The 22,293-nt window shown below is 46.8% G+C and overlaps 1 protein-coding gene across 1 annotated transcript in view; it reads right to left on the bottom strand.

Moving 5' to 3' along the window:
- Positions 1-6,747: 6,747 nt before the first annotated feature.
- The window catches only part of LOC140384283 (protein-glutamine gamma-glutamyltransferase 2-like), a 29,839-nt gene continuing 14,293 nt past the window's right edge, over positions 6,748-22,293 (bottom strand). The window contains exons 4-13 of the mRNA XM_072466022.1: positions 21,754-21,872; positions 19,023-19,151; positions 16,179-16,359; positions 15,940-16,099; positions 15,650-15,756; positions 14,998-15,237; positions 14,546-14,824; positions 10,599-10,759; positions 7,833-7,969; positions 6,748-7,382 (exon numbers count right to left, since the gene is read on the bottom strand). Of these exons, the coding sequence (XP_072322123.1) occupies positions 7,220-7,382; positions 7,833-7,969; positions 10,599-10,759; positions 14,546-14,824; positions 14,998-15,237; positions 15,650-15,756; positions 15,940-16,099; positions 16,179-16,359; positions 19,023-19,151; positions 21,754-21,872 (1,676 nt within the window). The 3' untranslated portion in view covers positions 6,748-7,219. The remainder of the gene's footprint in view (positions 7,383-7,832; positions 7,970-10,598; positions 10,760-14,545; positions 14,825-14,997; positions 15,238-15,649; positions 15,757-15,939; positions 16,100-16,178; positions 16,360-19,022; positions 19,152-21,753; positions 21,873-22,293) is intronic.

Here is a 22,293-nt window from a genome sequence, read left to right as displayed (position 1 = left end):
TGCACGGGGCGTGCATGAGTGAAGGAGTGCGTTAGTGAGTGTTTGGAAGTGGGCGAGCGCTTCGCGCTCGATTTCGTGCGCACTACGTGCGCACTTTCGCAGCCGTGCTTCGCACGGCCTTACGAGATTAATAGGCCTCTCGCCAGCTTGTGGCGCTCGGGCCTAATTAAAGCCGCAAGCGGCATCCAACGGCCTTCCGACTCTGCGTTTTCGACTTGATAAAGATGGCGCCCTTATTGTGTGTTGAATTAAAAAAGAACTTGACAGACGGCGACACATTGGACATGGCCAATCCAGTGCAAATGAACACAAGTGTCAGTCAAATTTGCTGCGCCGCCGCACAGAGACCGTAGCACTTAGAATATAAATAACTTTTGATGCCCCGCTTGTGTAGATGATATTTCCCAAAGTAAAGCTTGATCGGGCTATTGCCCACGGAGGAGTTTGTTTAAGTGTGAAGCGTAAATGTGAACATTTCAAAAATTTGGCGTTTCCCCATTTGTGACAGTATATTTGCAGCTCCACGGCACAGAGACCGTACCACTTAAAATCAAAATATGGATAAGTTTTGATGCCCCCCTTGTCTAGATGATTTTCCCCAAATATGAGCTTGATCGGCCCTAGGAGGAGTTCGTTAAAGTGTGAAGCGTAAAAATGTGGTGATTTGAGCGATTCTGCGATTTTCCCATAAGGATAACATGGGATGTTTCTGTCATCGCTACGGTTACGCCGTACAAAATATGACTTTGGCTCTCATACTTTTATGATCAGGATGGCAAATTAGAATTTTGTTCAAACTATCATGTCATTTGGAAAAACTCTATTGTTTATAGGCCACTCTGAAGGCCAAATAGTCCGAATTCTGGGAAACGTTTGCGGCTCCGTCGCACAGAGACCGTAAAAGCTATCCTTAAAATTTGGATAACTTTAGATGCCCCACTTGTCTAGAGGACGTACACCGATTTTGAGGTTGGTGGGCAAAACACACTAGGAGGAGTTCGTTAAAGTGTGAAACATAAAAATGTGGATATTTGAGAGATTTTGCGGTTTTCCCATAGGGATAACATGGGACGTTTCTGTCATCGCTACGACTACGCTGTAAAAATTAAGGTATTGTCTGATTGGCTTTTTTGATCGGGACGGCAAAATAGAATTTTGGGTAAAGTTTAGAACATTTTGGTAAAACTAATTTTTGACCTTCAATGTTAATGTAAAGGTCACTCTGTAGGGGGCGCTGACGCGCCCATTTCAATTTTGTCATGATAAACTGGTCCAAACTAGAAAGTTTAACAACTGATTCAAATTTGGTCCTAATCGGACTCGTTTTGATCAAATGGGAGCAATTTTTAGATTAGCAATATCCCAAAATAAGTGGTCCAACTTTGCGGCTGCGCCGCACACAGACCGTAAAAGGTACACCAAAAATTTGGATAACTTTAGATGCCCCACTTCTCCAGAGGACGTACGCCGATTTTGAAGTCGGTGGGCAAAACCCCCTAGGAGGAGTTCGTCAAAGTTTGACGTGAACAAAATGGCTAACTCAGCTTGTTTTCATTTTCAAAGGAAGATGGCGGGCATAGGGTAAGTCTGGGGGCGTGGCCACAGTAATATATTTTTTTTGTCCTCAAGAGAGGAATGCGTGTCCCGAATTTCGTAGCTCTACGACAAAGTTGACCTCGCGGCGTCTCCCATAGGCGCAATGTATTTTGACTTTTGTCGGTGGCGCTGTCGCGCCATTCTTTTAACGAAAAAAAAAAATGGCCCAGAAAAAATCAAATTTTTCGCCGATTCTGAATTTTGGGCAAAGTTTGGTGAGTTTTTGAGCATGTTCAGGGGGTCAAATTAGAGCTCAAAAAGCAGAAGAACAAGAAAAATAATAAAAATTAAAGCCGCAAGCGGCAATGATCGGCCCTCGCCATGCCGCCGCTGCCACGCCGCACGAGGAGGGGGCACTAACGCTCCCCAATTGTCCTTTTATTACATCTACTGCTGAATCTGTGACGCTGTCACATCTTCTCCCCTTTGTTTTACCATCAAAAAGCAATTTTATTTTGAATTCTTGGCAAAATGTTTTTTGCCGCACAGACACCGTGACTCTTTGAATAAAAATGTGGATACCTTTTGATGGTCCACCCCTGAAGATGAGTCTCACAAAATTTAAGGTTAATAGGGCTGACGCCCTGGGAGGAGTTTGTGAAAGTATAAAGTGTATACGTGTTCTGGCGATTTCCCCATTGGAATAACGTGGGAGGTTTTGGTCATCGTTACGGCAAAGCCATAACAATTATGACATGGGTCTCATTGACTTTTTTGATGGGGATGCTAAAATTGAGTTGTGTGTCAAATTTCATATAATTTCGCAAAACTAAACATTTAACCTCCATATAAAATCTGTAGGGGGCGCTGTGGCGCCAAATTAATTAATTTCACTTCAAGTAGGTTTAGGGCAAAGAGTTTAACAACTGATTCTAATTTGACGCAATTCGGACTTTATCTGCGCAAACGGCAGAAATGTTAAATTTGGGAGATTTCAGAAATTCTAGCTAAAGTTTGCGGCTTCGCCGCTCAGAGACCGTGACAGGTATCAATGTAATTTGAATAACTTTTGATGTCCCACTCCTCAGTACCATTTTCACCAAATTTCTGCTTTTTAGAGCCAACGCCCTGGGAGGAGTTCGTAAAAGTACGACGTTTGGAAAAACTCCCTAGTCATGCTTAGCCATTTTTGAACCAATATGGCCGACATTTGGTTGGGCGGACGGCGTTGCCGTAATAATATTTTTTACTTCTCTTGTCACCATCTACCTCTGCGCCAAATTTCATGATTCTACAATCAGATTTTTTTGGGTCATTTCCTATCTCTCAATGCATTTTTTGTACATTTGGGGGCGCTGACGCGCCATTTTTTTATTTTAGAAAAGGGAAATAACCAGAATGTAGAGAGGCACGATTTTTAGAGGTGTGCAAATTTTTGTGACTTTTCGTCAATGTTCACTGGGTGAAAAATAGGGGGGTTGGTCCCGAGAAGAAAGAAAGAAGAAAGAAAGAAAGAATAATATTCCGATGCGAAAACAATGTTTCCCATTTTTCAAAATCATAAACTATACATTTTCGGAAAGCGCTCGCGCTTTCCTACCTCATGGTGTGGGTCCCTGGTCACTGATGGATACTTTCGTTAATTTTGAGTGGGCTCCGCTCACTTTGTGTTTTTGGCCCTCTATACAGTAATAATGTTCAATTTTTGGATTACATGCTTATATGCACGGAACATGCAAGAGATGGGGAACGTATTCGTGAGCTACTTAGCGCAAATGAGTGCTTTATATGGGGATCCCGCACTTTTGCACGGGCTTCGCCCGTTTACAACGGTAATGTTCCATTTTTCTACTACTAATTAGTATGCACGGGGCGTGCATGAGTGGAGGAGTGCGTAAGTGAGTGTTTGGAAGTGGGCGAGCGCTTCGCGCTCGATTTCGTGTGCACTACGTGCGCACTTTTGCAGCCGTGCTTCGCACGGCCTTACGGGACTAATAGGCCTCTCGTCAGCTTGTGGCGCTCGGGCCTAATAATAATAATAATAGAAAGGGTGTTCTGGCTTTTTGAGTTGTAAAATATTGTGCCACTGCTATTCCACTCTTGACAGGTCGCGTGGACAGCAGTCCAAGCTGGATCTTACTGACTTCCCTCACCCTAGACACTTCCTCCAGCTCCTCTTGGGGGAGAGACTTCGTCCCTCCAGCGTGTCCTGGGTCGTCCTCGGGGCCTCCTTCCAGTGGGACACACCCGGCTCAAATCGTCCCAGTGCATGTTGCAGGTTCTGGGTTTGATGGAGCCATCAGGACAACATCGTCTGCAGCAGAGATGAGATCCTGGTTAGCACTAGGTCAGTGACCACAACGGAACGGAAGTCGCTAAATTCAACCAGAACGGAAGTTAGAGAATCCAACTTGGCGAAGGCCGAGAACGTTCCTGCTGCTACGGCTCAGGCAATCATTTTCTCCCATGAATCCAAATCCGAAGTGTACGAGGCATTTAAGATAAGATAAGATAAGATAAGATATTCCTTTATTGTCCCACATGGGGAAATTTCATTGGTGCAACGCAGGTAGATCCAGAGGTAGATACAGAAGAACAGATCACTTATAGGAAGTCTGAAAAACACTTTCAGTAGAAGATCTCCTATAAATAAATAAAAACTCCCATAGACAAATAAATAAATAAATAAATACCATTGTATGTGATCCCGACAGTAATTGCACATGAATATGTGTCACGACAGCACATAGACTGCACATGAATTTCACAGTAATTGCACATGAATTGCACATATGACAGAATTGCACATCAGTATTAGGTTAGGTCAGTATTGCGACGGGATAACGTGACGATCTCCGGGTAAGACGACTGTTCTCCGCAGTTTCATGAGTTCCTCCTTTGTATAAACGCGGTACGGCGCCGGCCGGGGGGCGGGGCCGGAGCCGGGGGGCGGGGCCAGAGCCGGGGGACTCAGAGCCAAGACACATCGCAACGACACGACGAAAACACTCAATCCAGCCGAATAAAGTCAAAACAAGTTAATTTAAAGCGATTCCAGTGCGTGTCCCGATCGTTCGTGAAGTTCCTCTTTCATATAAACGTGTATATAAACGTGTACCGACGACACGCCGTACTTTTTATTTGATGTTTACAAGGACCAAACAATGAGTTCCTGGAGGTGTTGTCTAGTTGAAGAACAATTTGGTGTTGTCTCACTCATCGCCGGGAGCACCAGTTATAACACGTAGCCAATGTCTCAGATTTGACCATTATTCGTGTATCAAATTAGACAGAAACTCTGCAGCAGACTGGGTCATTGATGAATCCTACACTCGTGAGGAATGCAGTGAGGCACCCTCTGAAAACGTGTACCGTGTTAGTAGGCCTATGTATTTTGTGAATATGTACGGATGTGTCATTTGAGTGCTGTTATTGTCATATTAATCCATGTTGTCGGATGTAGCGATTATTAAAATACATGCAGGTCTAGGTCTACACATTATTTTGCATTTTGGAATAAGCAAGTTTTTCTATACCCCTAACCCCCTAACCCCTAACCCCCTAACCCCGTAACCTCCTTACCCCCTTACCCCTGGTGTACATAGGCCTACTTGAATGTCTGGTGTACATAGGCCTACGTGAATGTATGGTGTACATAGGCCTACGTGAATGTGTGGTGTACATAGGCCTACGTGAATGTATGGTGTACATAGGCCTACGTGAATGTATGGTGTACATAGGCCTACTTGAATGTGTGGTGTACATAGGCCTACGTGAATGTATGGTGTACATAGACCTACGTGAATGTCTGGTGTACATAGGCCTACTTGAATGTCTGGTGTACATAGGCCTACGTGGATGTATGGTGTACATAGGCCTACGTGAATGTCTGGTATACATAGGCCTACGTGAATGTGTGGTGTACATAGGCCTACGTGAATGTATGGTGTACATGGGCCTACGTGAATGTATGGTGTACATAGGCCTACTTGAATGTATGGTGTACATAGGCCTACTTGAATGTATGGTGTACATGGGCCTACTTGAATGTATGGTGTACATAGGCCTACTTGAATGTATGGTGTACATGGGCCTACTTGAATGTATGGTGTACATAGGCCTACTTGAATGTATGGTGTACATAGGCCTACGTGATTGTATGGTGTACATAGGCCTACGTGATTGTATGGTGTACATAGGCCTACTTGAATGTATGGTGTACATAGGCCTACGTGTGGATACTCTTATCTTCGAGGATTATTAAGATATTCGGAACACATTCAGAGTTTAGAATGAAATAGTGTTAAATGGGCATTGAACTTAAAACTAAGAATTGTGAATATTTAAAGCATTATTTTAAATCATTATGACTCAGCAGTTCTGTAAATATGAATATGCCAAATTAAACTTTAAGTAATCATATTTTACATTACATCGAGTTTTATTACTTTGACTTCCAGAGCTAAAGCTTAAATTTAATCTCGATATAAAAACGACTCTCAGCGGGATTCATATCCATGAACTCCTACAACTCGAGCCATGTCATTAACCACCAGGACAACGATCTGGAGCTTTGTCCCTGCGAGACATCAGATGTACCTCTGTCTCTAACCGCAAGTGATTTGGGCCACGAGGGCGCCATATTGGATTCTGTCACTTCCGTTTCGTTGTGGTCTCTGACCCAGTGCTAACCAGGACACCCTCTGACCCCTGACCACACCCTCTGACCCGTGACCACACCCTCCGACCCTACGCCCCCCTTTTGAGCAGGTTTAAAGAAAAGAAAACTACTTTTACAGGTAAATCCACCGGTGTGTGTCATCTTTGCGTTTCCCTGTGCACTCTTGGGCGTGGCCTGTGCACTCTTGGGCGTGGCCTGTGCACTCTTGGGTGTGGCCTGTGCACTCATGGGCGTGGCCTGCGTACCTGTAAAGCTGAGCCACATTAGTCCTGCTGCTTGACCTGCCTATGGCACCATCTGCTGGTGTGATTAGAGATAGCACCCCTGGACCAGGAATGAACTAAAGAGAATAGGAGAGTGAGAGAGAAGAGTGAGGAAAGACATGAGAAGAAATGCTAGGATATTTACCTTGACAACCACAAGGGGGCAGCACTTCCCCTCATATCAAATAAACACAAAGAAAATGACGTCATAAACAATCTCACACGTGGGAATTCTCTTTAAGTTCTTTAATGTTTGGCAGAGAAACAAGAAACAAATACATCGTGAAGCGGAGAAAAATCACAAAATATGAAACTTCAACATGGTTTTGTCAAATAAAAAACAGCACACAGACATAGGCCTGTTTGACATGTGGAAACGTATTGATATTTCAACCCTGGAAACTCAAAATGATTAGATAATTATGACTTATTAGCTTTACTTAAAACCATCAGTATTTAGATCATGTCACACAAAGCACGTGTTTCTCAACAGCTGGTTCAGGGTCCAAACGTGTAACTCATTATTATTCAGGTGTTTAAACGTGAATAAAGAATAAAGATAAATGCATTTAAATGCAAACTCGAGTCTAGAATAGATCATATTTTCAGAGCGAGGTCGACTGTTTTTGGAAGAAATATCCAAACTTAGAAATGAAACAGAATCTTATGTCCACGAGAACATAAAACTCCGTCCAGAAGGGGGCGATCATGAGTCCGACTCATCTTGAACGTGCATCTTTCACTCGCCTCTCGCCGGTGCTATGATCACGTTCTTGAATCCTTTGACGTGGCTCAGTTGGCGGCTGTGGAAATCCACCACGAGTTTCCTGAGTCCGGAGCGCGACGGCGTGAAGTAGATCTTGACTTTGGCGTCTTGTCCCGGCGCCACGGCGTCCGCCAGGCTGAAACGTAAATGTGTCAACGGTGAGGAACGCCAATACGGCTGATGCTTAAAGACGAGCGGTCACTGGACGCTTTGCCTTTGGGAGGAGTTAAAAGCAATTGCCGATATTTTTGCGATAAATCTGGTGACTTGGACATGAAGACGTAGAACTGGAGCTCAAAGAGTGAACACAGCTGTAATAAAGCACCTGAGATTGTACAAGGACAACTTTAAATATCAACTTCCTGTGCGCAAAAGGAGCCCCGAGATTGTACCACAAGGATGAGATTGTTCCCCTGAGCTGTTTTAGAGCGGTTTGGAGCGGGTTGGTGCGGTCTAGCCTTGGACCCCAGGCCTCAGACCCCAGGCCTTGGACCCCAGGCCTCAGACCCCAGGCCCCGGACCCCAGGCCCCCGGACCCCAGGCCTCGGACCCCGGACTCCAGGCCCCGGACCCCAGGCCCTCTTACCTCTCAGATATGATGGCCCCTCCTGTGAGATCGGCCCCTTGGATGCTGAAGCAGCAGTTCTCCAGAGAATGAGGAAGAGGGTTCTTCAGAGTGATCTCTGCTGCAAGTTTACGCTTCACCTTCGGCTCGCCCAAGATCTGAAGCAACAAGCAAAAATATACTAGAGTCAAGTACTGCACTAAAGTAGTGCACTAGAGTACTGCACTAGAGTACTGCACTAGATTACTGCACTAAAGTACTGCACTAGAGTACTGCACTAGAGTACTGCACTAAAGTACTAAAGTACTGCACTAAAGTACTGCACTAGAGTACTGCACTAAAGTACTGCACTAGAGTACTGCACTAAAGTACTGCACTAGAGTACTGCACTAGAGTACTGCACTAGAGTACTGCACTAAAGTACTGCACTAGAGTACTGCACTAGAGTACTGCACTAGAGTACTGCACTAAAGTACTGCACTAAAGTACTGCACTAAAGTACTAAAGTACTGCACTAAAGTACTGCACTAGAGTACTGCACTAAAGTACTAAAGTACTGCACTAGAGTACTGCACTAAAGTACTAAAGTACTGCACTAAAGTACTGCACTAAAGTACTAAAGTACTGCACTAAAGTACTGCACTAGAGTACTGCACTAAAGTACTGCACTAAAGTACTGCACTAGAGTACTGCACTAGATTACTGCACTAAAGTACTGCACTTAAGTACTAAAGTACTGCACTAAAGTACTGCACTAGATTACTGCACTAAAGTACTGCACTAAAGTACTGCACTAAAGTACTGCACTAAAGTACTAAAGTACTGCACTAAAGTACTGCACTAGAGTACTGCACTAGAGTACTGCACTAGATTACTGCACTAAAGTACTGCACTAAAGTACTAAAGTACTGCACTAAAGTACTGCACTAGAGTACTGCACTAAAGTACTGCACTAAAGTACTGCACTAGAGTACTGCACTAGAGTACTGCACTAGATTACTGCACTAAAGTACTGCACTAAAGTACTAAAGTACTGCACTAAAGTACTGCACTAGAGTACTGCACTAAAGTACTGCACTAAAGTACTGCACTAGAGTACTGCACTAGAGTACTGCACTAAAGTACTGCACTAAAGTACTGCACTAAAGTACTAAAGTACTGCACTAAAGTACTGCACTAGAGTACTGCACTAAAGTACTGCACTAAAGTACTAAAGTACTGCACTAAAGTACTAAAGTACTGCACTAAAGTACTGCACTAGAGTACTGCACTAAAGTACTGCACTAAAGTACTGCACTAGAGTACTGCACTTGAGTACTGCACTAGATTACTGCACTAAAGTACTGCACTAAAGTACTGCACTAGAGTACTGCACTAAAGTACTGCACTAAAGTACTGCACTAAAGTACTGCACTAGAGTACTGCACTAAAGTACTGCACTTAAGTACTGCACTAGAATACTGCACTAAAGTACTGCACTAAAGTACTGCACTAAAGTACTAAAGTACTGCACTAAAGTACTGCACTAGAGTCTGCCTGAAGAGTGGGTCCAGTTCGCCTCAGTCGGTCCCTCTTCTGCCTGAAGAGTGGGTCCAGCTCCAGTCTCCTCGTGTCCGTCTGTCCGTCTGTGAGAGTCGGATCTCTCCTTCACTGGAACTCCTCCAGGTTTCTACGCTTTTTTCCCAAAAGGTTTTTTTTGTAGTTTTTCCTGGCCGAGAAGGAGAGTCTAAGGACAGAGGACCCTGGGACATCGTCCCTCGCCACCACAGACATTGTCTGACTTCATCGCCACCACAGACATTGTTGATTCGGCCCTCAGAGGCGACTGTTGTTGTGATTTTGGGCCTTACAAAAATAAATTGATTTGATTTGATTTGATAGAGTACTGCACTAAAGTACTGCAGTAGAGTACTGCACTAAAGTACTGCACTAAAGTACTACACTAGAGTACTGCACTAAAGTACTGCACTAAAGTACTGCACTAGAGTACTGCACTAAAGTACTGCACTAAAGTACTGCACTAAAGTACTGCACTAAAGTACTGCACTAAAGTACTGCACTAAAGTACTGCACTAGAGTCAAGTACTGCACTAAAGTAAATATACTGCACTAGTTAAGCAAAGTACTGCTACTGCCAGGGATGGGACAAGATCTCATGGTACAAGAGCCAACTCCTCTTTGAACTGCCTGTTCCTCCTCGTCCTCTCCTTCTCTTCCTCCTCTTCCTCCTGCTCCTCCTCTTTCTCCTCTCCTCCTCTTCCTCCTCATCCAGCACCTCCTCCTCCTGCTCCTCCTCTTCCTCCTCTCCTCCTCTTCCTCCTCCTGCTCCTCCTCTCCTCCTCTTCCTCCTCATCCTGCTCCTCCTCATCCTGCTCCTCCTCTTCCTCCTCTCCTTCTCTTCCTCCTCTTCCTCCTGCTCCTCCTCTTTCTCCTCTCCTCCTCTTCCTCCTCATCCAGCTCCTCCTCCTGCTCCTCCTCTTCCTCCTCTCCTCCTCTTCCTCCTCCTGCTCCTCCTCTCCTCCTCTTCCTCCTCATCCTGCTCCTCCTCTTCCTCCTCTCCTCCTCTTCCTCCTCATCCAGCTCCTCCTCCTCCACCTGCTCCTCCTCATCCAGCTCCTCCTCTCCTCCTCCTTCTGCTCCTCATCCTGCTCATCCTCCTCCTCCTCCTCCTCCATCTGCTCCTCCTCCTCTCCTCCTCCACCTGCCCCTCCTCCTGCTCCTCCACCTGCTCCTCATCCTTCTCCTCTTCCCTCTCTTGCTCCTCCTGCTCCTCGTCCTCATACTCACCTGGACCTTGATGTCAGGGTTGGTCAGTACGATGGACCTTGTGTCCATCAGGACCTGCTCTGTGCTGTAGTCCAGCAGGAGAGTGGCCAGTCGGATCAGGTTGTGCTCGGTCAGTGCAGAGCCGTACTTCGAGTAGTTCAGCTTCAGAGGAACTTTCTGCTCTGCAAAAGAACAAAAGAACACGTGGCGCAAAAGACAAGAACACGTGACGCAGGAGACAAGAACACGTGAGGCAGGAGACAAGAACACGTGACGCAGGAGACAAGAACACGTGACGCAGGAGACAAGAACACGTGACGCAGGAGACAAGAACACGTGAGGCAGGAGACAAGAACACGTGAGGCAGGAGACAAGAACACGTGACGCAGGAGACAAGAACACGTGAGGCAGGAGACAAGAACACGTGACGCAGGAGACAAGAACACGTGAGGCAGGAGACAAGAACACGTGAGGCAGGAGACAAGAACACGTGACGCAGGAGACAAGAACACGTGACGCAGGAGACAAGAACACGTGACGCAGGAGACAAGAACACGTGAGGCAGGAGACAAGAACACGTGACGCAGGAGACAAGAACACGTGACGCAGGAGACAAGAACACGTGACGCAGGAGACAAGAACACGTGACGCAGGAGACAAGAACACGTGACGCAGGAGACAAGAACACGTGACGCAGGAGACAAGAACACGTGACGCAGGAGACAAGAACACGTGACGCAGGAGACAAGAACACGTGACGCAGGAGACAAGAACACGTGACGCAGGAGACAAGAACACGTGACGCAGGAGACAAGAACACGTGAGGCAGGAGACAAGAACACGTGACGCATGAGACAAGAACACGTGACGCAGGAGACAAGAACACGTGACGCAGGAGACAAGAACACGTGACGCAGGAGACAAGAACACGTGACGCAGGAGACAAGAACACGTGACGCAGGAGACAAGAACACGTGAGGCAGGAGACAAGAACACGTGAGGCAGGAGACAAGAACACGTGACGCAGGAGACAAGAACACGTGAGGCAGGAGACAAGAACACGTGACGCAGGAGACAAGAACACGTGAGGCAGGAGACAAGAACACGTGAGGCAGGAGACAAGAACACGTGACGCAGGAGACAAGAACACGTGACGCAGGAGACAAGAACACGTGACGCAGGAGACAAGAACACGTGACGCAGGAGACAAGAACACGTGACGCAGGAGACAAGAACACGTGACGCAGGAGACAAGAACACGTGACGCAGGAGACAAGAACACGTGACGCAGGAGACAAGAACACGTGACGCAGGAGACAAGAACACGTGACGCAGGAGACAAGAACACGTGAGGCAGGAGACAAGAACACGTGACGCAGGAGACAAGAACACGTGACGCAGGAGACAAGAACACGTGACGCAGGAGACAAGAACACGTGACGCAGGAGACAAGAACACGTGAGGCAGGAGACAAGAACACGTGACGCAGGAGACAAGAACACGTGACGCAGGAGACAAGAACACGTGACGCAGGAGACAAGAACACGTGACGCAGGAGACAAGAACACGTGACGCAGGAGACATGAACACGTGAGGCAGGAGACAAGAACACGTGACGCAGGAGACAAGAACACGTGACGCAGGAGACAAGAACACGTGAGGCAGGAGACAAGAACACGTGACGCAGGAGACAAGAACACGTGACGCAGGAGACAAGAACACGTGACGCAGAAGACAAGAACACGTGACGCAGGAGACAAGAACACGTGACGCAGGAGACAAGAACACGTGACGCAGGAGACAAGAACACGTGAGGCAGGAGACAAGAACACGTGACGCAGGAGACAAGAACACGTGAGGCAGGAGACAAGAACACGTGAGGCAGGAGACAAGAACACGTGACGCAGGAGACAAGAACACGTGACGCAGGAGACAAGAACACGTGACGCAGGAGACAAGAACACGTGACGCAGGAGACAAGAACACGTGACGCAGGAGACAAGAACACGTGACGCAGGAGACAAGAACACGTGACGCAGGAGACAAGAACACGTGACGCAGGAGACAAGAACACGTGACGCAGGAGACAAGAACACGTGACGCAGGAGACAAGAACACGTGACGCAGGAGACAAGAACACGTGAGGCAGGAGACAAGAACACGTGACGCAGGAGACAAGAACACGTGACGCAGGAGACAAGAACACGTGACGCAGGAGACAAGAACACGTGAGGCAGGAGACAAGAACACGTGAGGCAGGAGACAAGAACACGTGACGCAGGAGACAAGAACACGTGAGGCAGGAGACAAGAACACGTGACGCAGGAGACAAGAACACGTGAGGCAGGAGACAAGAACACGTGACGCAGGAGACAAGAACACGTGACGCAGGAGACAAGAACACGTGACGCAGGAGACAAGAACACGTGACGCAGGAGACAAGAACACGTGACGCAGGAGACAAGAACACGTGACGCAGGAGACAAGAACACGTGACGCAGGAGACAAGAACACGTGACGCAGGAGACAAGAACACGTGACGCAGGAGACAAGAACACGTGACGCAGGAGACAAGAACACGTGACGCAGGAGACAAGAACACGTGACGCAGGAGACAAGAACACGTGACGCAGGAGACAAGAACACGTGACGCAGGAGACAAGAACACGTGACGCAGGAGACAAGAACACGTGAGGCAGGAGACAAGAACACGTGACGCAGGAGACAAGAACACGTGACGCAGGAGACAAGAACACGTGACGCAGGAGACAAGAACACGTGACGCAGGAGACAAGAACACGTGACGCAGGAGACATGAACACGTGAGGCAGGAGACAAGAACACGTGACGCAGGAGACAAGAACACGTGAGGCAGGAGACAAGAACACGTGACGCAGGAGACAAGAACACGTGACGCAGGAGACAAGAACACGTGACGCAGAAGACAAGAACACGTGACGCAGGAGACAAGAACACGTGACGCAGGAGACAAGAACATGTGACACAGGAGACAAGAACACGTGAGGCAGGAGACAAGAACACGTGACGCAGGAGACAAGAACACGTGACGCAGGAGACAAGAACACGTGACGCAGGAGACAAGAACACGTGACGCAGGAGACAAGAACACGTGAGGCAGGAGACAAGAACACGTGACGCAGGAGACAAGAACACGTGACGCAGGAGACAAGAACACGTGACGCAGGAGACAAGAACACGTGACGCAGGAGACAAGAACACGTGACGCAGGAGACATGAACACGTGAGGCAGGAGACAAGAACACGTGACGCAGGAGACAAGAACACGTGACGCAGGAGACAAGAACACGTGAGGCAGGAGACAAGAACACGTGACGCAGGAGACAAGAACACGTGACGCAGGAGACAAGAACACGTGACGCAGGAGACAAGAACACGTGAGGCAGGAGACAAGACCACGTGACGCAGGAGACAAGAACACGTGACGCAGGAGACAAGAACACGTGACGCAGGAGACAAGAACACGTGACGCAGGAGACAAGAACACGTGAGGCAGGAGACAAGAACACGTGACGCAGGAGACAAGAACACGTGACGCAGGAGACAAGAACACGTGACGCAGGAGACAAGAACACGTGACGCAGGAGACAAGAACACGTGACGCAGGAGACAAGAACACGTGACGCAGGAGACAAGAACACGTGACGCAGGAGACAAGAACACGTGACGCATGTGACAAGAACACGTGAGGCAGGAGACAAGAACACGTGACGCAGGAGACAAGAACACGTGACGTAGAAAACAAGAAGACGTGTCACAGAAGACAAGAACATGTGACGCAGGAGACAAGAAGACGTGACGCATAAGACAAGAAGACGTGATACAGAAGACAAGAACATGTGACGTTTTCTCCCCCTGGTGCACGTTACCTCCCCCTGGTGCACGTTACCTCCCCCTGGTGCACGTTACCTCCCCCTGGTGCACGTTACCTCCCCCTGGTGGCAGTTGCAGGTTCAGCAGGTCCTTGAAGCCGCAGTTCGCTCCCAGAACTCCGGTGTAGGAGACGCCGCACGAGCTGAACACCAGACGACACATCTTCTCTGAGCTCGTCCCGTTTGTCACCAGAGCGAACACGTCGAAGTCACAGCCCTTCTTCATGTCCTGGGACCCTTTGATTGACAGCTGCAGCCCACCCTCCTGCTGCGGTCGCTTGCTGAGCTTGTTCTGATGCTCCGCCTTTTTAAACACCGCTCTTTCCTCCTCTGAGCCTGGGAAACAAGTAAAACTAATTAAAGTCTAAACCAGGACAGAACCGGACTAAGACTAGTCTAAATCAGGACTAAACTGGACTATCTGTAATGATACTGAGCGTGCCGTCCTCATTGTACTTGTTAGTCACAGTAGTAGCAGTGCTGATAGTAGTAGTACTGTAGTGGTTTACCTTCTGGATACTTGTAGAGGTGTGTGATGTCCTCCCTTTCGTCATGGCCCACTCTCTTGGTGCTGATCTTCTGTCCCACCCACGTCCTGGTCGTGACTTCAGTCCGACTGCCATCTTTTTTCATCATGTAGGTGACCACGTCTGCATTGACCTCGGCGAACACAAAGGGGGCGTCGTACTTGGACATGAGCTCTCCCTCTTTTATGGCCCGAACTGGCACCGGACCACAGCAGTACACCCCTGGACACAAGGAACCAGGTCTGAACCAGGACTGAACCGGGTCTGAACCAGGTCTGAACCAGGACTGAACCAGGACTGAACCAGGTCTGAACCGGGTCTGAACCAGGACTGAACCAGGACTGAACCAGGTCTGAACCAGGACTGAACCAGGACTGAACCAGGACTGAACCAGGTCTGAACCAGGACTGAACCGGGTCTGAACCAGGACTGAACCAGGACTGAACCAGGACTGAACCAGGTCTGAACCAGGTCTGAACCAGGACTGAACCGGGACTGAACCGGGTCTGAACCAGGACTGAACCAGGACTGAACCAGGACTGAACCAGGTCTGAACCAGGACTGAACCAGGACTGAACCAGGTCTGAACCAGGACTGAATCAGGACTGAACCAGGACTGAATCAGGACTCTTACCGTCGCTCTTCTCCTGAGGCGTCGAGTCGAACGCCTGCCACCCGTTAAACTCCGCCTTTCTCAGATCAGGGCGGGTCATCCAGCTCTCCACCCAGCAATGGTAGTTCCTAATGGCGAAACACACAGAGGATGAAGAGGAGCAGAGGATGAAGAGGAGCAGAGGATGAAGAGGAGCAGAGGATGAAGAGGAGCAGAGGATGAAGTGGGGGAGAGGGTCAGAGGAGCAGAGGATGAAGAGGGGGAGAGGGTCAGAGGAGCAGAGGATGAAGAGGATTCCCTATGGACTGCACCAGAGAATTTCGGAGTGGACTCTCTCTCCCCTCTGGTTGGTGGCGGTGACAGGTTTTCCGTCCTCGTTGACGTAGTGTTCGATCAGTAAGTTTGCGTTGGAGTCGTGAGCTGAGGTGTAGTTGGTGACCACTCTGCAGGGAATGCCCAAAGCTCTGGCCACTGCGCACAGCCAAACACGGACAATCAGATTCACACAAGCATCAATGTGGAGTAAACGTGTGCTTTTCTGTTGTCTGACCGGAGCAGGCGACCGCAGCAAACACCCAGCACTGTCCGAATTTGACCGGAGCACAATCGCTCCTGTCCCAGCGCCTCAGGATGTCCACACTGCCCGTCCAGAACATGGGGCTCTCTCCTCCAGAGTACTTGTTGTCCCACTTCCCCCACAACACGCCACTGTCGCGGTCGTTACAGTTCACCTACAAACACAGGACTCATTACAGTTCACCTACAAACACAGGACTCATTACAGTTCACCTACACTCACAGGACTCATTACAGTTCACCTACAAACACAGGACTCATTACAGTTCACCTACAAACACAGGACTCATTACAGTTCACCTACAAACACAGGACTCATTACAGTTCACCTACAAACACAGGACTCATTACAGTTCACCTACACTCACAGGACTCATTACAGTTCACCTACAAACACAAGACTCATTACAGTTCACCTACAAACACAAGACTCATTACAGTTCACCTACAAACACAGGACTCGTTACAGTTCACCTACAAACACAAGACTCATTACAGTTCACCTACAAACACAGGACTCATTACAGTTCACCTACAAACACAGGACTCATTACAGTTCACCTACAAACACAAGACTCATTACAGTTCACCTACAAACACAAGACTCATTACAGTTCACCTACACTCACAGGACTCATTACAGTTCACCTACAAACACAGGACTCATTACAGTTCACCTACACTCACAGGACTCATTACAGTTCACCTACAAACACAGGACTCGTTACAGTTCACCTACACTCACAGGACTCATTACAGTTCACCTACAAACACAGGACTCATTACAGTTCACCTACAAACACAGGACTCATTACAGTTCACCTACAAACACAGGACTCGTTACAGTTCACCTACAAACACAAGACTCATTACAGTTCACCTACACTCACAGGACTCATTACAGTTCACCTACAAACACAGGACTCATTACAGTTCACCTACACTCACAGGACTCATTACAGTTCACCTACAAACACAGGACTCATTACAGTTCACCTACAAACACAGGACTCATTACAGTTCACCTACAAACACAGGACTCATTACAGTTCACCTACACTCACAGGACTCATTACAGTTCACCTACAAACACAGGACTCATTACAGTTCACCTACAAACACAGGACTCATTACAGTTCACCTACAAACACAGGACTCATTACAGTTCACCTACAAACACAGGACACATTACAGTTCACCTACAAACACAGGACTCATTACAGTTCACCTACAAACACAGGACTCATTACAGTTCACCTACAAACACAGGACTCATTACAGTTCAACTACAAACACAGGACTCATTACAGTTCACCTACAAACATAGGACTCATTACAGTTCACCTACAAACACAGGACTCATTACAGTTCACCTACAAACACAGGACTCATTACAGTTCACCTACAAACACAGGACTCATTACAGTTCAACTACAAACACAGGACTCATTACAGTTCACCTACACTCACAGGACTCATTACAGTTCACCTACAAACACAGGACTCGTTACAGTTCACCTACAAACACAGGACTCATTACAGTTCAACTACAAACACAGGACTCATTACAGTTCACCTACAAACACAGGACTCATTACAGTTCACCTACAAACACAGGACTCATGACAGTTCACCTACAAACACAGGACTCATTACAGTTCACCTACAAACACAGGACTCATTACAGTTCACCTACACTCACAGGACTCATTACAGTTCACCTACAAACACAGGACTCGTTACAGTTCACCTACAAACACAGGACTCATTACAGTTCACCTACACTCACAGGACTCATTACAGTTCACCTACAAACACAAGACTCATTACAGTTCACCTACACTCAAAGGACTCATTACAGTTCACCTACAAACACAGGACTCATTACAGTTCACCTACAAACACAGGACTCATTACAGTTCACCTACAAACACAGGACTCATTACAGTTCACCTACAAATACAGGACTCATTACAGGTCACCTACAAACACAGGACTCATTACAGTTCACCTACAAACACAGGACTCATTACAGTTCACCTACAAACACAGGACTCATTACAGTTCACCTACAAACACAGGACTCATTACAGTTCACCTACAAACACAGGACTCATTACAGTTCACCTACAAACACAGGACTCATTACAGTTCACCTACAAACACAGGACTCATTACAGTTCACCTACACTCAAAGGACTCATTACAGTTCACCTACAAACACAGGACTCATTACAGTTCACCTACAAACACAAGACTCATTACAGTTCACCTACAAACACATATCATGATAACCCAATGTCTCACGATTATTAGTTTTTAGTTCTTAAGATTATATGTTGGCCAAAAAATCTATTACCAGAATAATCTTGACATCCCTAACCCTGCCTAAGGCCCAAAGTCACTGGGATAGGCTCCAGTCACCTGCGATATCTGGGATAGGCTCCAGTCACCTAAGGCCCAAAGTCACTGGGATAAGGCCCAAAGTCACTGGGAAAGGCTCCAGTCACTTGCGACCCCGCCTAAGGCACAAAGTCGCCTCCAGCTCCAGTCGGTAGAACAGTTGCATCTTCCAGCCTCGATCGCTCCAGTTTAACCTTCGTTTGTTCAATGCCTTTTGAAAACTTCAGACTCTTTGATAAATAGACATTACGCTGTTTAGCTCATTCTGCAGCCAGAGTTGCCCTGGGGCAGAATAACAGAGACTTTGCACTTTGTCTCCCTGTGTCTGGGATCCACCTCCAGCTCACCATCTGGAGGCGGATCCCACTGCCCCCGACAGGTTGCCCGGCGACATTGGGGTCAAATGCAGCCCTACCATGGCACTGAGCACCCGGCAGACGTAGACCGCGTTCCTCCGCCCCGAGTGGTCTTTCCCAGGGTTCCTCAGACATTTTGGGTTCATGTCGAGGATCCGAAGACACACGTCCAGGATCCCGCTCTCGAACTGTGGACAAGACACGCGACTACTTTAGGACTCGAAGCAACGGAAAACATGTGTAAGTAAATTTAGCATAAGACCACCCCAAATAAATTGTCTGTTTGCTGTAACCCGAGCCAACATGTTTCAAGTGGGTCGGACGGTAGGCAAATTCTTATTTTTTTACTTTGAAGGCAAAAAAAAGATCAAAATTTTGCCATTTTTTGACTCGGAGTGACCGCCAGGGGTCAGGCTTCAACAGTCCAGGGGTCAGGCTTCAACAGTCCAGGGGTCAGGCTTCAACAGTCCAGGGGTCAGGCTTCAACAGTCCAGGGCTCAGGCTTCAACAGTCCAGGGGTCAGGCTTCAACAGTCCAGGGGTCAGAGGCTTCAACAGTCCAGGGGTCATGGTTCAACCCGATCAGGAGACTAAATCTCACGATTTTAAGATATTTCAATCGACCTTTTGTACGCCGCTATCCTTTATTTTGGTAGCAAAGGCGAGCGGTGGGAACATGCGGGGGACACGGGCGCCGCCATGTTTGTTGTGATGACGCTGCTGGGCGTGTTTCAATCCCAGAATGCATTGCGTAAGACACCGTGATAGAGCGAGTCAAACCAACTTGTAAAACGCAATACAACGATCCTGTCGCGCGGTCTGTTTTGTTACAGACACATGTGGAGGACTGAACATGAAGACACATGTGGAGGACTGAACATGAAGACACATGTGGAGGACTGAACATGAAGACACATGTGGAGGACTGAACATGAAGACACATGTGGAGGACTGAACATGAAGACACATGTGGAGGACTGAACATGAAGACACATGTGGAGGACTGAACATGAAGACACATGTGGAGGACTGAACATGAAGACACATGTGGAGGACTGAATATGAAGACGCACATGTGTTGCGCAGTGTGTTTTCAGTCCTTTAGGATGATAGATAGGTTTACCAGCGTGATAAAAATATTCGACATGGCGGTTTATGAAAGATCGGTCGGTGAGTCGGCGAAATAATTGAAAAATAAAAGATTTTGACGTTTTTTTAACAAAATGCTGATAATTTTTTTTCAGTCGGCTAGTTTCGTACCGGGTCGGTCGGGTTACGGCAAACAGACATATTCTTTTGCTCAGCCTGACTATAACATGGTTTTTAGTTGTTTAAGACTGTTTATCGGAACTGTGGAGAATGATTTATCCATTTGCACCAAGTTATAGTCTGCTGTTTGATACGTGTTCTGTTCTCATTTTTCGCGCTCCTATCAGCAAGGCTCGTTAGTCTCTCCGGCAGGAGAACTCCCCTCGCCCATCACCCAAACTCTCCCCCTCAGTGTTTATCCAAACTCCCCCCAGCTCGACCTCCCCCGTCCGTCCCCGGAGCTGGTATCTCCTGTAGCTTGGATGCACCGGGTCACAGCGTTGCCAGGACTTACTGTATAGTCATAATAAAGATAAAAACCATGATGTCTCTGTAGTCACATCCCACAGACTGGAAAACAAAAGGACCCTAACCCTTATAATCTTGATTTTATCTTTTTTACTTAAACATGGATAAAAGGCACAGGAAATTTACTTCTAATAGAATCTGCTCCACCCAACTTTAAGTTTGAATCTGAAACAAGAGAAAACAAAAAAGGGGGCGGAGTCTGTGCTATCTTTAGAGATGAAATAATGACCCACAGGTTGTCTTTTGGGGTGTTTTCATCATTTGAGTTTGTCTCCTATAAAATGGAGCTAAAACAGTCTCATTCTCTTCATTGTTTTATACAAGCCTCTCCAGCACTGCCAAAGTTTTATTGATGATTTTACTGAGATGTTTCAGTCGTGTGCACAGACTTTGATGGTTTGGTCATTACAGGTGATTTCAATGCGCATGTTGATAATATTTGTGACAGAAACGCTAAAGAGCTTGAAGCTGTTCTTGAAACCTTCAGTCTTACTCAGCATGTGAGAGGCCCCACCCACAGCAGAGTGGCCCCACCCACAGCAGAGTGGCCCCACCTACAGCAGAGTGGCCCCACCCACAGCAGAGTGGCCCCACCCCCACCACCGGCACCTGCAGTTGTTCGGAGGAGACACATCCATGACAGAAACACTGTTTATAGAAATTTTAAACTTTGAAAATGTCTCATGTTTTAATTATTTGTTAAATGTTTTGAATTTCCTGGACACCATTACCCACATGAAGGTTAACATGGTTAAAGAATAAGCAGAATTATTATTTGGTCAGGGCACAGAAAAGGGAATGCCGCCAGGCTCAGACAAAGCTCCAGGTTCAAAAGAGATTTACAAAGAAAAATTGTTCATGTACAACTTCATTTTCTTTCATTTTTCTGAAATATTTTATCTAGCATTTCCTGTTTGCCACAGTAACAGATGAACAAATCCTTCAGCTCAGCTGCGGAAATAATTTCGAGTTTGCATTATTCTTTAATGACAAAGTTCAGAGCTCTGACAGATGAACTTTACTTTTAAATAGTATATATAGTTTTTCTGTTTTTTGAAGAACATTTGATTGTTGACTAACACGTATTAGATTAAGGATAGTCATCTTGTCCACTTTATATAGTTTAATCCATTTCTAGCATTTGAAGTACTTTTGTATGAAGTATTTGCAGTACCTGTCCAAAGGTCCAGGGCATGGAGAAGGGATATTTGGAACTGCCCATGAAGAGGAGCCCGTCCTGAGCGAGAACGTACTCAGCCAGATCCTCCTCTCTCTCCATGTACACAGCATCGCCTGAGGAAACACACAGAGATACTACTACTACTACTACTACTACTACTACTACTACTACTACTACTATTACTACTACTACTACTACTACTACTACTACTACTACTACTACTACTATTACTACTACTACTATTACTACTACTACTACTACTACTACTACTACTATTACTACTACTACTACTACTACTACTACTACTACTACTACTACTACTACTACTACTACTACTACTACTACTACTACTACTACTACTACTATTACTACTACTACTACTACTACTACTACTACTACTACTACTACTACTACTACTATTACTACTACTACTACTACTACTACTACTACTACTACTACTACTACTACTATTACTACTACTACTACTACTACTATTACTTTACTACTACTACTACTACTACTACTACTACTACT

The sequence above is a fragment of the Eucyclogobius newberryi genome, unplaced genomic scaffold (assembly GCF_026437365.1).
Source record: "Eucyclogobius newberryi isolate DKJ021-1_F unplaced genomic scaffold, fEucNew1.0.hap1 SCAF_105, whole genome shotgun sequence".
NCBI classification, from domain to species: Eukaryota; Metazoa; Chordata; class Actinopteri; order Gobiiformes; family Gobiidae; genus Eucyclogobius; species Eucyclogobius newberryi.
The sequence above is the reverse complement of the archived record's forward strand: the minus strand, read 5'-3'. Positions and strand labels throughout refer to the sequence as shown.